General features: G+C 47.5%; 1 protein-coding gene across 7 annotated transcripts in view; it reads right to left on the reverse strand.

The window, feature by feature from the left end:
- Positions 1-272: 272 nt before the first annotated feature.
- Positions 273-15,433, reverse strand: part of EPB41L5 (erythrocyte membrane protein band 4.1 like 5) — a 139,662-nt gene continuing 124,501 nt past the window's right edge. For 2 of the 7 annotated variants that reach the window (XM_059912041.1, XM_059912042.1), the window contains exons 22-25: positions 14,810-14,884; positions 11,413-11,454; positions 10,927-11,060; positions 6,600-7,245 (exon numbers count right to left, since the gene is read on the reverse strand). In XM_059912041.1, coding sequence (XP_059768024.1) covers positions 7,116-7,245; positions 10,927-11,060; positions 11,413-11,454; positions 14,810-14,884 — 381 coding nt within the window. In that variant the 3' untranslated portion in view covers positions 6,600-7,115. Of the gene's footprint in view, positions 4,549-6,598; positions 7,246-10,926; positions 11,061-11,412; positions 11,455-14,809; positions 14,885-15,433 lie in introns of those variants that run through there. The other 5 variants (XM_059912045.1, XM_059912044.1, XM_059912046.1 and 2 more) reach the window with 5 other exon arrangements.

Here is a 15,433-nt window from a genome sequence, read left to right on the forward strand (position 1 = left end):
GCAGCAGAGCGGGGTTTCTCCTGCACCACGCTGCTCCTCCCGGGATGCGCTGGCGATGGCCCGGGGTGTTTCCAAACTTCCAGAGTGCCTCTAGCCCCATTACAGCGCCGCTCTGCAACGCGCACTGCAACGCGCACTGCAAGCGGCAGTGCTGCTTCCGCCCCGCCTCGCATTCGTGCGGCAGCGACTCCTGCTGACGGTCCTGCTGAGAGACGCGCCCGGCGGGCGGGTACTGCACGTCCAAGAGACCGGCGCAGCCCGTCAGACGTGAGTGTTTCACAGAAGCTTTATTTGCGGTCACACCTACGGCTGCCACCTCAGTGCACAAGCAGCTCACAGCTGAGTGCAGCGCTCCCAGTGCAAGTCGTATAAAACCGTGGACACGTGGCATGAAGAGTGCACTCGATGAAAAAATAAATTACACTTTAAAAGCCACTGCAAAGCTTTACACACATAAAAAACACAAAATAGTGAGGTCCTTGTAACCGTCTATCGCATGAAGATATGAAGATCCGAAGGGCAGGGGTCTGCGCCCGAACGCCTCTCCGACAAAGAGAAACCTGGAGCGTGCCTGAGCTGCTGTCCGCACCACGGCGACACCGGGGTCCACGGGCACCGCGTCCAGAGCTGGAGACGAGCACAGCTCCGCACCTGCGACCTCGGCCGAGCCGGCTCAGGGCAAATTTCCGTGAACCAAACAACGTCCCTCATCCTGGGGGCTAACCGGTAGCGGGAGCTTCCAGCTTTCTTCTGACCACTCGGGAGCCACAGCGTTCACATTTGTGAGAGCAAAAAAGAACAAATGACAGGGCAATGTGTATTATGCACTAGAGGCCTCCAGGTTTCAAGCAACCACAAGGCTGAGGGCGAGATGAGTCAGAAGTGCGGAGACCTGACGGCCTTCGGGGACGGAGGCCCAGGCCTGCCCCGGCCCACACGTGAGTGAGGGCCAGCCCGCCCGCAGAGCCCATCTGAACACGTGCCGCACGCAGCCGAGCCCGCGCCCCCGCCTCGCCAGCCCTGCAAGCCGCGGGCCGCCGCGGGGCCCTCACCAGCCCTGCTCCGGACACAACTGCCTGCTGGCCCGCCCTCGAGGAGAAGCTGGGGACCTGGCTTCTCCGGGGCCTGACTCAGAAGAACAAGAGAGCCTTTCCCGTGTCAGTGGCCGCCACACAGCTCTGCTCTCGGAGCTTTCTGCAGTGACCCTGGCGCTGGTCTGGGAGGAGACAGGCAGGGCGGCCAGAGCCGAGACACAGGAGGACAAGCAATCAAGATGCAGGGCCGCCCCGGGCTCCACCCTCACCTGCCCACAGAACCCGTGTGACCGAGCACGCACATACACGTAGAGACAAAAGCCTAGGAGACTAGAAGACACATCCTTAACGAGATTTTTTCTTAAAACAACATCAACGTTTTAGACAAGCAGCTAAGGGTACATCTAAATTTATCAAGAGCAAAGGAATCTAATCACTCCGTTGTTCATCAGGGTTTCCTCAAGGGCAGGAGTAAAAGGGCGATGAACCCCTCCTGTGTACACAAAGGGGACACGACGACCTATGTAAGGTCCCCGAGAGACAGGATATTCCACAAGTTCTGAAGAGGAGTCTAGGAGAGAAAACTGACACCTACCAACCGCATTTTAAGCCCCCAGGGCCAGCTCTCCCTTCCCCGACCTTCCCAGGCCAGGACCTAAAGCCAGCTGATCTGAGCTTCCGCCCTTCCCACTCCCCACCCACCAAGACCGAGGCGGCAGCAGAGTGCCCCCCGCAACCATCAGAAAGCGCAGACCCTCACAGACCAACGAGGCAACAGCAAGAGGACACAAGCAGCCCCCCCAACCTGAGCCCCTAAACCTGCTCACAGCCGCAACTCCATCATCCCGGCTCCTAGTGAGTTAGCAGAGCGAAAGCTGGTTCTGGAAAGTCAGCAAAGAAAGTGACACAGAGCTGAGCCTGTGGCTCAAGCAGGCTTCTGTTACTGCTGCCAAACGGCTCTGTCAGCTCAGCCACAAGCCCCTCCGAGCGTCTCCTGACGCAGGGGTGCTGACGGCTCGCCAACACACTGTTGCCCTGCTCTTTCCAAATGCGTGCTCGTTCCTCCTGACTGGACCAAACACGGCCAATGCTCTCCTTAGCTACACTGTCCTACTGCATGGGAGCCTCTCTAGACGCAGAAAAACTTCCCGCCCAGCCAGCCATCGTTTACAACAGCCACTGGGCTGTTTCAGCTCATCCGGGGACCAGAGCTGCACTCAGCTGATAGGACAGTTCCGACGGGCGGGAGGATGCGAAGATCTTCCGTCACCGGGAACTGTGCCGAGGGCCAGCAGCCTGCAGGGCTGCCACAGCGAGATGCCCTCCCCCCGGGGAACCGCCTGCGTCCTGGTCCAGAGCCACCGCACACCGGCTCCCTGCCGGCATCCTTCCCCGACTCACACCTGCTGCTCCCGCCCCATTCTCAGGTCAGCGCAACAGGGTGAGCATTACAGGCGCCCGGGGACGGCACCCGCAGCAGACAGGAAAGGAAAGGTCTGCCTGACAGGTATCTATTCTGTCAGGGCTAATTCATTAAAGTATTAATTGCCATATGTACCATTCTTGCCAGGACATGAGACAGAATTTCCTTTTACCTTGAGATTCAAATGCATTGTAAGAAAGTCCCTATCAATATTCTGACTGGCAAAAATACAGGTTCCTGAAGACACAAAGCTTATGGAATATTTTCAACAACTTAATTCCCAAATCTAGAAAGCTGCTCTGACCAGAAGCACAACCTTAACCTTCTATCTTCAGGGTCGTCGGCGTGCTGAAAACTCGATGCTCAGTCCAGCATGGCCCAGGTCAAGTCCCTGGTCCTAGGTGTCATTAGAGCTGTGAGAAAACCTGTTTGACAATTACGAAGTGGCACGAGCTCCCCCAACGAAATCCACGGGCTTAGGATAACGGCTAAGGGGAGACAGCCAACAAGAAGTGCCAACAGTCTTTCCTTCGGCAAAACTGTTTTGTGAAAAAGTGGTTTCCAATCTCTATGGCCCCCTGGGAACAGCACAAGATTAAGATCCCAGGGCTTTCCAGTCAGACAAGAGTGTGCGTTTGCCTGAGCGTGATTATGTTACAGGGAACCCAGGACCATCCAAAACATGGAGTTTTAAAGATCTGAAAACTGGATGTTCTTTTATGTTGGGCAGCAGACACTAACACTCAATTACGTGCACACCGCAGGGCAGCAAACCAAAACCAAATTCCAGGAGGTACAGTTTAACATCAGCCCTTGGTAACAGGGATTCACAACTTTACCAATGCGGTTTCCAGATCACCCGCATTCCCCACAGCAACTGAGGTTTCCTTTACGCAGTCCAAAGTTTTGAAGCTAAAATAGTGCTTCTCTGGGTGTTGAGATTCTTTTCTCTATTTTCTACAATGAGCATATACTACTTTAACATCCATAATTTTCTGTACAGACGGAAAGCAATGAGGAAATTCTAGAGAACCCTTTTCAACTAACACAAAATCCCGAACGTTCTTTCAGTACCTTGCATTTAGTTTCAGACATGAATCCCCTCAACCCGATTCCCTATTTCTAACCTGGCATTTTTTTTCCTTCAGTTTACACCATCTGAATTTATTCAGCTTACATTAAAAGGAAATGGAGCCTACGTCCAAATGGGGACCTGGAAACCACTGTGTTCTCCTTCGCTGCCTGAGTCTACCTCGGCCTTCAGCCCCACGCAGCCCAGGAAGCCGTGGGGACACCTGGAGGTCTCTGCGACCACCCCGCCCCTTCCAGGCCGAAAGTTACAGGACGCGTGTGTGGTCCACGCAGGTGTGCTTCCCGAGGGACGGCTGGGCTGAAAAACTGTGCTAGGCAACCGATTCCTCTGTAATTCTTCTCAAGGTCTATCTTACCTTGATGTAAACTTGGAGTATTAAGATAGCCAGTCCAGCAAAAAGTCAAAAGTATGGGAGACATGTGAAAACTCTCTGTATTCTAAAAAGTTCTCTTTAGTAACAATTAATCTACCTCAGTTCCTGATTTCCAGGCAATGCACAGAAGGGTACAATTTATATAGCAGGCATTCAGATCAAGGACACTCATCCTGACACCAGAGAGAGAAGCAACCTTCCCAAGGCTGCTGACCACCAGGGACGGCCCACCCGGGGGGTCATGAACAGTCACAACCAGTGGGTGGAGCAAAGAGCTCGGAGGAAACCGCAGGGAAAGGAACCCCCCGTTGCAGGAATTCACAACTTCAAATGAAATTAGAGAAAGTAAAAGGTCATAGACGCTCACTTGGGCTAACGTGTAGTGTAATTACGCCCTTCCAGTTGGACGGAAATGTAACTGCTTTTTTCACAGAGATGAAGTCACACCCGGGTGAGCTTTTTTACCCACAAGCGCAGAACCAGCTCCAGCAGAAGTGGACTCCAGGACGGACGGCTGGAGGGCCCGGCCTCGGGTCACAGGTGAGGAGCGGCCGCCCCTCAGAGCTCTGTTGTCAGCAAACACTTCTGCTTCAAGGTGGCTTCTCCAGCAGAGGCTGGAGCCGAGCTGACAGGAAGAAAGAATACGTTACTCACTTTTTGGAAAATGAAAAGACCACCATCCAAGGCGGAAGCGACCTGCGTTTCTCCCAAGCGCCTCCCGGAGCATGCGGAGAGGAAAGAGGGGGTGTAGTAGCGCTTAATGTAGGCGATTCCGCAGAGGGTCATTTTCTAGATAACCGATGCTTATTCCATCTTGAAATGGAACCTAAGTTCCCTGCTGCCTTGGATACAACACACCGAACAGAAACCTCATTTCTTGCTGAGCCAGGGCTGTGCTGGGCACCGTGGCAACACGTTCGGAAAGCGCCAAGGCCGGGGGTCCTATGTGTGTGCTCCCGCGGCCCACGCGGCGGGTCTGAGCCCCGCACCACCTCCTCTGCTGCGTCAGAGGTGAAGCAAGAGTAAGTGCGCCGCTCCGCCTCAGGGCAAGGGCGAGCGCAGAGGTGCAGGTTCAGGGAGACTGAAAACGATACCAGAGTCCCAAGGCCAGAGGATAACGGCCTCGACGCTATCAAGGCGTGTAAACGAAACAGCTGTTGCTGGAACCCCCCTTCCGCATTTCCACTCCACAGAGAAGACACTGCCGACTGGATTTGCCTGGAACTTCCCTTCTTGTTCTGGATCCCTGGTTCTCAAAGCGTGGTCCTGGAACTCGTCATGAATGCAAGTTCTTAGGCCCCACCCCTGGCCCACTGGCCCGAAGCCTGAGGACGGCCCAGCGCCTGTGCTCTAACAAGCCTTCCAGGCAGGCCCGCCAGCTGCGGCGTCCTCACTGTTCTCAGGGGTGTGTTTCCACAATGACACACAGTCCTTCCTAAGAGTCAGCGTCTGCTATAATTACATAAATATTTCCACAGCTCACTATGGGTGTATTGTATTTCTTTTCTTGTACGATTTGTTTTTTCGTGTAACTGCTTGCTCGGCGTCCAATACTTCGTTTCTAATTTACCCTTAACCTTGCGAACACAACCAGGCTTCTGTTCTCAGGTAATTTTGTAACATTAGGGGCGGGCCACGTGTTTGTCGTTTCCCTTGGCAACATCCTTCCTGGAGCCCCACAGCCTCCTCTTCTAATCCGTACAGGGTCCTTCCTAGGCCTGCTTGGAACTTCCCTTCACTCTCCTCCCGGTAAATTGCGGCACGTGTTTCCTGGGTCCCCTGTTTTCTTTCTTGGACAGTCACCTTGTTTTGATGGAGCACATCCTCCACTTAAGTAGCTTCCTGAGGAAGGCCGCCTTAGAAGCATGTATTTTAGAGAAACTCCACGTTTTAGAATGTCTTCATTTCTTTTTTTCTTTTTTTTTGGCCGCGCTGTGTGGCTGGCAGGATACCAGGGGTTGAACCCGGGCCCTGGCAGTGAAAGCGCCGAGTCCCAACCACTGGACCGCCAGGGAACTCCCTAAAATGTCTTCATTTTAATCTCACACTTCACTGATAGCTTGGGTATAAAACATGAGGTGAAAAATGATTTTCCTCCAGAATTCTGAAGGCATTGCTCTATTATCTTCTAGCTTTCAGTAAAGTCTGCTGTCATTCAGATTACCAGTCCTTTGTATGAACTCTTTTTCCCCCTCTGAAGACTTACATCCTCTCTTATATTCTGAAACTTCATGATGTTCCTTGCTGTCGTCTATTTTCATTCTGTTACTGGATACTCATTGGGCTCCTTTAATCTAAAAACTCAAGTGCTTCTGTCCTGGGAAGTCTTGATTTCTTTCTTGGACACTTTTGTTTCTTCTGGACCTCCAATGATTCACATACTGGACTTCCTAGACCAATCCTCCAATCTTCTTTTTTTTTTTCTAATTATTATTTATTTATTTGTTTGGCTGTGTTGAGTCTTTGTTTCTGTGCGAGGGCTTCCTCTAGTTGCGGCAAGCGGGGGCCAATCTTCATCGCGGTGCGCGGGCCTCTCACTATCGTGGCCTCTCTCTTGTTGCGGAGCACGGGCTCCAGACGCGCAGGCTCAGTAGTTGTGGCTCACGGGCCTAGTTGCTCCGTGGCATGTGGGATCTTCCCAGACCAGGGCTCGAACCCGTGTCCCCTGCCTTAGCAGGCAGACTCTCAACCACTGCGCCACCAGGGAAGCCCTCCAATCTTCTTTTCTCTCCCAATTTTCAACTTTTTGTTCTACATTTTAAGGGACTTCCCCAATCTTACCTTCCATGCATTCTTTGAATTTTATTTTTAACATGGTTAATAATTTCCAAGAATACTTTATGTTCTGTTCCTTTTCTTTTTTAATTTCCTGTTGTTGTTGCGTGGATATAGTACCTTCTTTTTCACGGTATCACTTTGCATAATTTCCTGTTACTGTTGCGTGGATACAGTACCTTCTTTCTCACACTATCACTTTGCAAAGTTTTTGATGCTCACATTCCTTTATTTCCTCATTTCTCTTTCAAGTTGACCTGCTCTGGTGTTCCCTCAAACATCTGATAATCTTTGGCTCTGTTCACACGTAAGAGGAAAGCGGCATGCTCACGCTTAAGTGTGAAGCACTGGAACGCCGTGTGAAAGCTGTGCATGTGTGGGCAAAACCCACTAACTACGGGCTTCCAAGTCGAGTTATCAGATTTCCTGGGATCCACAAATGTCAGTCTCTCTGGGCCTTTTTCTTCGCTCAGTCAGGTTCTCTAGAGCGCAATCCTCTGAATTTCTCACCTGAGACGTCTGTACATGGCCCACGGCATTCTGGAAGCTGGAAACAGAAGGAAGGTTGGGGGGGGGTCTCACCCCTCGGCATGTGGACACTGAGTTAACCTCCTTCAGCTCAGGGCCTTCCTCCCAACAGGGTCCCCCAATCCAGGGCCCCGCCTGCCCAGCTCCTCCAGAGGGGAGCCTCCAGAATCAGGCCGGCATCGGCGGGGCGAGGAGGGGGAGCGTCTAAAGGGGCACATTCTCAGCCCCACCTTGGACCCATCTTCCCAACACTCGGTACCTCAGCTCCTGAGCCAGCCCGGGTGCTACAGCGCGGACTGGCTTCTTATTTTCCCAGTCTCCACCCCCTCCCCTTTCCAGGCTTAGATTTCAGCCTTCTCCTCTCTGCCAAGCTGGTCACCACTTATCTGTCATTTAGCTGCTCCTAAAACTTGCTCGGTAATCTCAACTGCTGTTGTTTCCTCTCCTGTTCTTTAACTTTAAAATAAAATTTACACAGCGCACACCCCAAGTAAATCTGAATCTGTACAGATGCAACCCCATCACCATTCTTTTAAACACACGCTACTGATTATAACATACATACGCTGAAGTGCACAAATCAGGAGCTGTAAGTTGAGAACCCTGTGCACACTGACCACACCTGTGTAATCAGCACGCAGAACGAGAAACAAAGTCACTAGCACTCTGAAACTAGCCACCTCCAGGGTAACCATTACTTTGGTCTCTGAGAGCTGTGCCTCTTTCTGAACTTTGTTTTGCTCCCCATTATCATGGAGAGGAGACTCTCAGGCGACCCCAATGACCCCCTCCTCCTGGTACTCACGTTCGTATGAGACCTCCTCCCCTTGAGCATGGCAGGCCCTGTGGTTTGTTCTAACCAATGCAAATGAGCAAAGGTAACAACAGGCTGTCACTCCCGCGATTACAGTATACAGATGGCGACCTCTGGCCGGCTGGCAGGCGTCCCACCGCCTTCCTGGTTTGCTGGCTCTGCTGAAGTAAAGGCCCCAGGCAAGTAGCGAGGGTAGCGCGGCCTGGAGCCAGCCCTCAGCAGGCAGCCCCTCAGGAGCTGAATTCCTCCAACGGCCATGACTGCAGACCCTCCGCCAGCTGACCCTTCACACGAGAGCCCAGCTCCGGCCGACTCCCTGAGTGGAGCCTGGGGGAGACCCGCAGCAGAGGGCACAGCTAGGCTGTCCCAGACCCCTGGCCTGCAGGGAATGGGGTGCAAGCCGCTAAACGTGCGGTGATTGTTACACAGCGATAAATACCTCATGTAACTGTGTGTGCGACTCGTCTGTATCTCTCTACCGCGGTCCCAGTTCGTTAGTTTTCACTGCCCTAGTCCAGTATGTATCTAGTTAACTGCCAGTGGGCTTTTCAAAAGTCTTCAGCTTGGACTATGATGAACACAGCTGCCGTAAACGTTCCTGTACGTGCCTTTTGATGGACATATATTTGTATTTCTATTGGGTATGCATGTAAACGTATTTTCAGCTTTCATAGGTACAGCCAAATCTATGTCCAACATGGTTATTTCAATTTACAGTTTCAGTTGCCCCATAACTTCACCAATATTTGGTACTATGTGTTTTTTCACTTGAGCCGTTCTAGGTGTATGCAGTGGTATCACATAGTGGTCTGAATTTGTATTTCTCAATAACTTGTCAAGATGGGCCATCTGGATGCCCTCTTGTGAACTGCCTATTCAACTCTTATGCCAATTTTTCTATTGAGCTCTCTTTTTCTTATTGATTCACAAGAACTCTTTATATATTCTGGATATGAGTTCTTTATGAGAGAGACACAGACAGAGTCAGAGGGAGGGGGAAGTGCGGTTGTCTTCTCCACTGTGTGGCTTCCTTTTTGAGTGTTTGAAATAATATCTTTTGATGAATAGGAGTTTTTTTTTTTATTTTAAAAAATTTATTTATTTATTTATTTTTGGCTGTGCTGGGTCTTTGCTGCTGCATGCAGGCCTTCTCTAGCTGCAGCGAGCGGGGGCCACTCCTCCTTGCGGTGTGCAGGCTTCTCATTGCAGTGGCTTCTCTTGTTGTGGAGGATGGGCTCTAGGAGCGCAGGCTTCAATAGTTGTGGCATGCAGGCCCAGTAGTTGTGGCTTGTAGGCTCTAGAGCGCAGGCTCAGCAGTTGTGGCCCACGGGCTTAGTTGCCCTGTGGCATGTGGGATCTTCCCAGACCAGGGCTCGAACCCGCGCCCCCTGCATTGGCAGGCGGATTCTTAACCACTGTGCCACCAGGGAAGTCCCTGAATAGGAGTTTTGGACACAATCCAAGTTATCAATTTTTCCTGTAGGATTGAAGCTTTTTGTGACCTGTTTAAAAAATCTTTGCCTATTTCAAGGCCACAGGATGTTCACTTATATTTTCTTCTAAAAGCTTTATTGTTGGACATTTCATATTTAGATTTGCAATCCACCTACAGTAGATTTTGCTGTGTAGTATGAAGTTGGGTCAAGATTAATTTTTTCCCACAAGGATATTTAACTTGTCAGGCTGATTTACTGAAAGACTGCTCTTTCCCTTCAGCACTGTACTATCATTTTTCATAAATCAGGTAACATACCTGTGTGATTTGTTTCTGGACTCAACTGTTTCACTGATTTACTGGCCACGTTTTCCTTACTGAGATACTGCCATATATTAGTTTCAGGTGTACTACCTGTCATCTTTGATCTAATTCCTTTATGACTACTTTGCTTTGGGAAGGAATGGAGACAAGCTCTCATGTCATCTGTAACTTCTCATTTCGAAGTCCTTATGAACTCGCATTTTACTGTGTGAACTCAATTACAAAGAATTATCACCTGGCCCTCTACACACAATCCCTATGTTTGCAGTGGGAACTACCAGTCATACAGATGTTTAGGAAAACAGGCCCCACACCTGTCCTGTTCACGCCTACCTTCAGTGCCGAACACAAGCAATGCCTGGTGCCTAGCAGACAGTAAATGTTTGCTGAGTGAACAATTACAGTAAAGACTATGGAGATTAGACAACAACTTTAAAATGAAACTATGAATTTCTCTCAAGTTAATTATCTCTAATAACTTTTCTGTTATAATCAGGGATTTTGTTCTCTAAAGCATCTACTTCGACCGACCCGCATTCTCAACACCAGGAGGATGTGAGAAACAATAGACATACCAGGAAGACGTCTGAGGTGAGAAATGGGGCAATTATAGATCTTCTGCAAAACAGGCACAGTCTTGGTCCTAACAATTAAAAGCTGAAGAACTACATGCTGAACAAAAGCTCTGGCTGTGGCAAGTGATATGCTAAAATGAGCTTGCGGTAAAAGCTATGAGCCCTCACCTTGGGAATCCCCTACCCCACCCTTATCTGAGCCTCTTCCCCTGTATTCATGGACAACCTAACAGTAAAGCATGATAGGAAAAGACCTAAATCAATTTTAAAACAAATACAAAGTTTTAAAGATAAACCTGCTTGTATCTTTATCTAATAAAGACTTCATTAAAAAAAAAAGTAAGGTCTACTTCATACTTTTGTAGAAGATTGCTACTGACAAGAAAAAAGAAGAAAACACTACTCTAAATAATAATCACAGAAAAGATTTATTCAGTTTCAATTAAGTTCAACTAGAGAAGAATTGACATTATTGCTTTAAGTACAATTAATTTCGTTATTTTTTCCTCTTAACAGAGGCCTGAGAACTGCAACTGAGAAAAGATTCCTCACCTGGTCACAGCATCCACAAAGAACGGCGCTGGGGGAGAGATGAGGGAGACCACGCCTCTGTTGCCAGGCCCCTCCTTCCCGGCCGGCGAGAGCCCGTTGTCTCCTGCAAGCCCATTAGGAAGGGCAGCACTCTGCTGAGGGAAACACGCGGGCCGTCTGAGCGGAGGTGACCACACCTGCCCCACAGCCAGCACTCAGCCCCGCGTCATCTTCTCCAGTGATGACGGTGATAAGGGTGATGTTCACCGTGACAGCTGCTCTGTTTTTCTACCATCCTTCACATCAGACTTTTATTTTCGTTTTTGTCAGCACCCTTAACTATTTACAAGCAGAAAAATTAAACCTCTAGTTTGAAGCCAGTAGGTTCAATCAGAAGAGATTTGATGATGACCCCATGTTTTCAAGGAAAAATAAGAACCTGGTATTCCTTCAGGCCTCATTCTGAAAGGGTAATGGAAAGAAAAATTGCAAATATCATTAACTTACTGGCACAATCCAACGGGGTGTGATCGTGGATATGGAAGATATCTGAAAAAAATTGTACATGTATATTTATTTTTAGGGAAGACTGACATTTTCATAATTATACTCATAATGCTTTCTTCTACTATGAAATGCACTGGGGTGGGGGGGGCAGGGAGCAGGTCTTAATGGTGCCCTTGAGCTGACGTGGACTTCTGAACCCAAGGTCCTTTTCTACAGCACACATGCCATACGTCACCACTTAAGAAACTGTCATAATCTCGAGAATCTCTTTAATCTAAAAACTTACTACTCCCAGAATGCTACTACTACTTTCAGGTCATTCACTAGGACTGTCCCCCACCCCTAGCATCCAATTTAACATTTATTTTCTGAAACTTCATTTCAGTCCAGTACAAAATAATCATAGCCTTCTTGGTAGCATGCTGAACGGTGGGCTGTGACTAACTCAAACGAAGAGCAAGAAGAAAGTACACAGAAGAAAGCTCTGTTCAGCTACAGTCCATGTCCTAACTCCGCATGGAGGAAAGAGCAATGAAAACACCCAAACTGCTCCTGACTCATGGGGCCTTTGCTATATTCTTTCTAAGGTTTAATTTTCTGTATCTTACTTCCACGTGTAGAACTGTAATCTAATGAACTCCCAACTTCCCCCTATTTTATGGAAACTTAGCCTAGTCCTTGCACTGGTGACAGATTCTGATAAAAAAAAATTAATGTAAGCCCAGGTTTTAGTAATCTACGTAACCACCAAAAGAATAAAAACACAAAATATGACTTTCCCACCAATATTAAGAAAATGTACTTCTAACCATAGGAAATAAAAGAGAGAGAAAAAAGAAATATGGTAAAAGTAAACAAAAATGGTTTGGCAGAAACAAGTCCTATAATAACCATAATTACAGTAAATATAAATGGATTTAAACTCAATCAGAAGATACAGACTCTCGAATAAGATTTTAAAAACAAGATCCAGCAAAATGCTGAAAGGTCCACTTAAAACCAACAGATACAAAAAGGTTGAAAATAAAATGATAGAAAATTATACATAAGGTGATTCAAACTTAAAGCTCAGGTGTCAATTTTTTATCAGTCAAAAGGGAAATAAAGAAAGGAAAAAAAGGGCGAAGAAGGACCTTTAAAGTGCTAAAAGGAGCTCAGAAAGTATAATTACCATCAACATATATGCATCTCACAGCCTATCTTTAAAATATACAAAATATTGAAAGATCCAGCAATAAGTAAGAAATGGGCTAATCAATAACGGTAGACAGAGATACTAAAGACACCCCAGAAACTGACAGAATATTTGAGAGAATCAGCAGATTGACTACTGAAAGAATTCATCAAGTTTGCTAGACACAAAATTAACTTATGAATTCAATAGTAAAAAAATTAAATACCATTCACAATATCAACAAAACTATGAAGTATTTAGGAGTTAACCTAATGAAGAATAGAGAAGACTTACAGAGAACATTTAGAGACTATTTTCTGTTACGTTAAATCCTAAATTCTTTAAATATAATGGGGGAAAAAAATCTCAGTAGCAAAAAAACATGAAGGACCTGGAAATAACAAAAATAGGAAAACATAAACTTATATTGGGGAGACTATAACTACAAAACTTTTAGGAGAAACAGGAAATCATGGATGACAAAAACATATTGTACTCTTGGCTAATTAGACAAATATATCAGTTCTTTCCACAAGTTAATTTATGAATTTAACGTAATTACAAATAAAAATTCAAAGGCTTTCAGAGGGAGTGAGACTTGACAAATTTATTCTAAAAATCATCTGAAAGAATTAACATGCAAAAACAGCAAAACACCTGCATAATGATGCTGGACTGGCCTCACCATGTATCAAAATCACTTAAAAAGTTATTAGAGGTCTTCCCTGGTGGCGCAGTGGTTTAAGAATATGCCTGCCAATGCAGGGGACACGGGTTCGAGCCCTGGTCCGGGAAGACCCTACATGCCGCGAAGCAACGAAGCCCGTGCTCCACAACTACTGAGCCTGCACTGTAGAGCCCGCAAGCCACAACTACTGAGCCTGTGCTCTAGGGCCCGGGTGCCACAACTACTGAGCCTGCATGCCACAACTACTGAAGCCCACGCGCCTAGAGCCCGTGCTCCACAAGAGAAGCCACCGCGATGAGAAGCCTGCGCACCACAACCGAGAGCAGCCCCCGCTTGCCGCAACTAGAGAAAGCTCGCGCGCAGCAACGAAGACCCAACGCAGCCAAAAAAAAAAAAAAAAAAGTTACTAGAAGAGTATTACAGTTCTAACAACAGAAAAATCAGTAAGTGTAACAGAATAGATAGCTCATATGCAGAATCTAAAATGCATCATAGTCTACATTTTTATTTAAAACATTCTAAATTTGTAGGGAAGGAAAAATATATTAGTGATAAAAAAATGTCTTTAATCAAATTGATTTTCATCACTGTATTACCCCCACCTGTTAGGCAGCATAAACAAGCAGTAAGTGTTCTGAGTTGGGCCCCAAGGACTCCTTCTCCGGGCTTCGGGCCATCTTGCACTGGCCTTAGAAGTTACCTCTTTCATCTGGTTAAAGGATTACTGCAGCCCGATATTGCCAACATCCCTTTTATTTTCTGCTTGCTCACCTGGTAAAGTCTCTGCGATTATCGCCCTAAGCTGGTGGTTCCCGGCCCACACCCACATCACTGGGAATGTGTCAGAAATGCAGCTTCTTGGGCCCCAGGAATGCACCACATCCGAAAGCCCGAGAGTGGAGGCCAGCAACCTGTGCTTTCCTACGCTCTCCAGTGATGCAGACACACACCTGAGTGTGAGGGCTGGTGACCTACGCAAACATCAGGGGAAGGACCGCCCTCACTTGCAAGGCTTCGAGTGACCCCTACGGCAACTCCTGCCACGCCACTCACAAGGTACTAAGTGAACTATCTGTGTACCTTTCATCCCAGTATGTCTCTGGAGGGAAGGGACTGCTTCCTTTTTGTATTATGGTCACAGTACTTAACACGGTGTCTCCCAAACTCAAATGATGATCAATACGTTTAACGCCAACCACTCTTACGCTCCCACCCTTCTGTACATGTTTTCAACGGCTGGAGGTCTTACTGCCTGAACCCTTCAGAAGCTGGTTCGCCCCGCATGTCCCTCTCACACCACTCACTAGGGTGCTGGGTTACAGAGGCTCAGCAACATGTGGTCGCTGTCCTGTGACACACAGACCCAAGTGGGCAGAACCTCACTATAGAAAGGCAATGCTAGGTGGTTACCGAAATATAAACTCTCATTAAATGAAAAGTTTTACTAAACTGCAGAAAAAGCAAAAACTGCAATCTACTGGGAACATTTTCAAAGAGAAACGCCTTTCCATCCTGCTGTTTTAAAGCCTACTTACCTGAGGTGTGGTTGTGTGGTCAATGAGATTCTCCGTTAGAGATAAAAGCAAGGCATCCAATTCATCTGTAGCATCCTACAGAAGACAAGATACATGCACGTTAAATGACCCATTAGTCACCAGACTAGATTTTTTCCATATCCTCTCAGTGTATAATTTGGACCCAGGCCTGGATGGTGTTAACCTTTAAACGAAGGGGACCCTCAGGAATCATGATTATTAGTGATTCCACTTTTGTTTGGAGGGGAACCTAGCCTACAGTCAGAACATTAAAAAGCTAAAGTGTTATGTGAATTTTCATACAACTATTCCTTCTGGTAAGACAAAACTTGCGTAGGGTTAGGACCGTCCTGGCTCTCAGTTCTTAAACCAGATGGCAGAGGCTAAAGGTTCAGCCCAGGAGACGATGACTACGGACATGCCTGAACTTGCAATGCTTCTTTAGCCACATGGATGGGTGATTCACTGTTCACAAAGAGTATAATATAACCCCCCCCATAAATGTTAATACTTTTGTCTAATTAGTATTTGAAGCACCTTATAGAAACAGAGTTCCGTACTGCAGTGTGTGTGTGTTTCTGGGCACAGGAAGAATTTTAAAAGGATAACAGATAAAATTCCAGT

The sequence above is a fragment of the Balaenoptera ricei genome (genome assembly GCF_028023285.1).
Source record: "Balaenoptera ricei isolate mBalRic1 chromosome 7 unlocalized genomic scaffold, mBalRic1.hap2 SUPER_6_unloc_1, whole genome shotgun sequence".
NCBI lineage: Eukaryota > Metazoa > Chordata > Mammalia > Artiodactyla > Balaenopteridae > Balaenoptera > Balaenoptera ricei.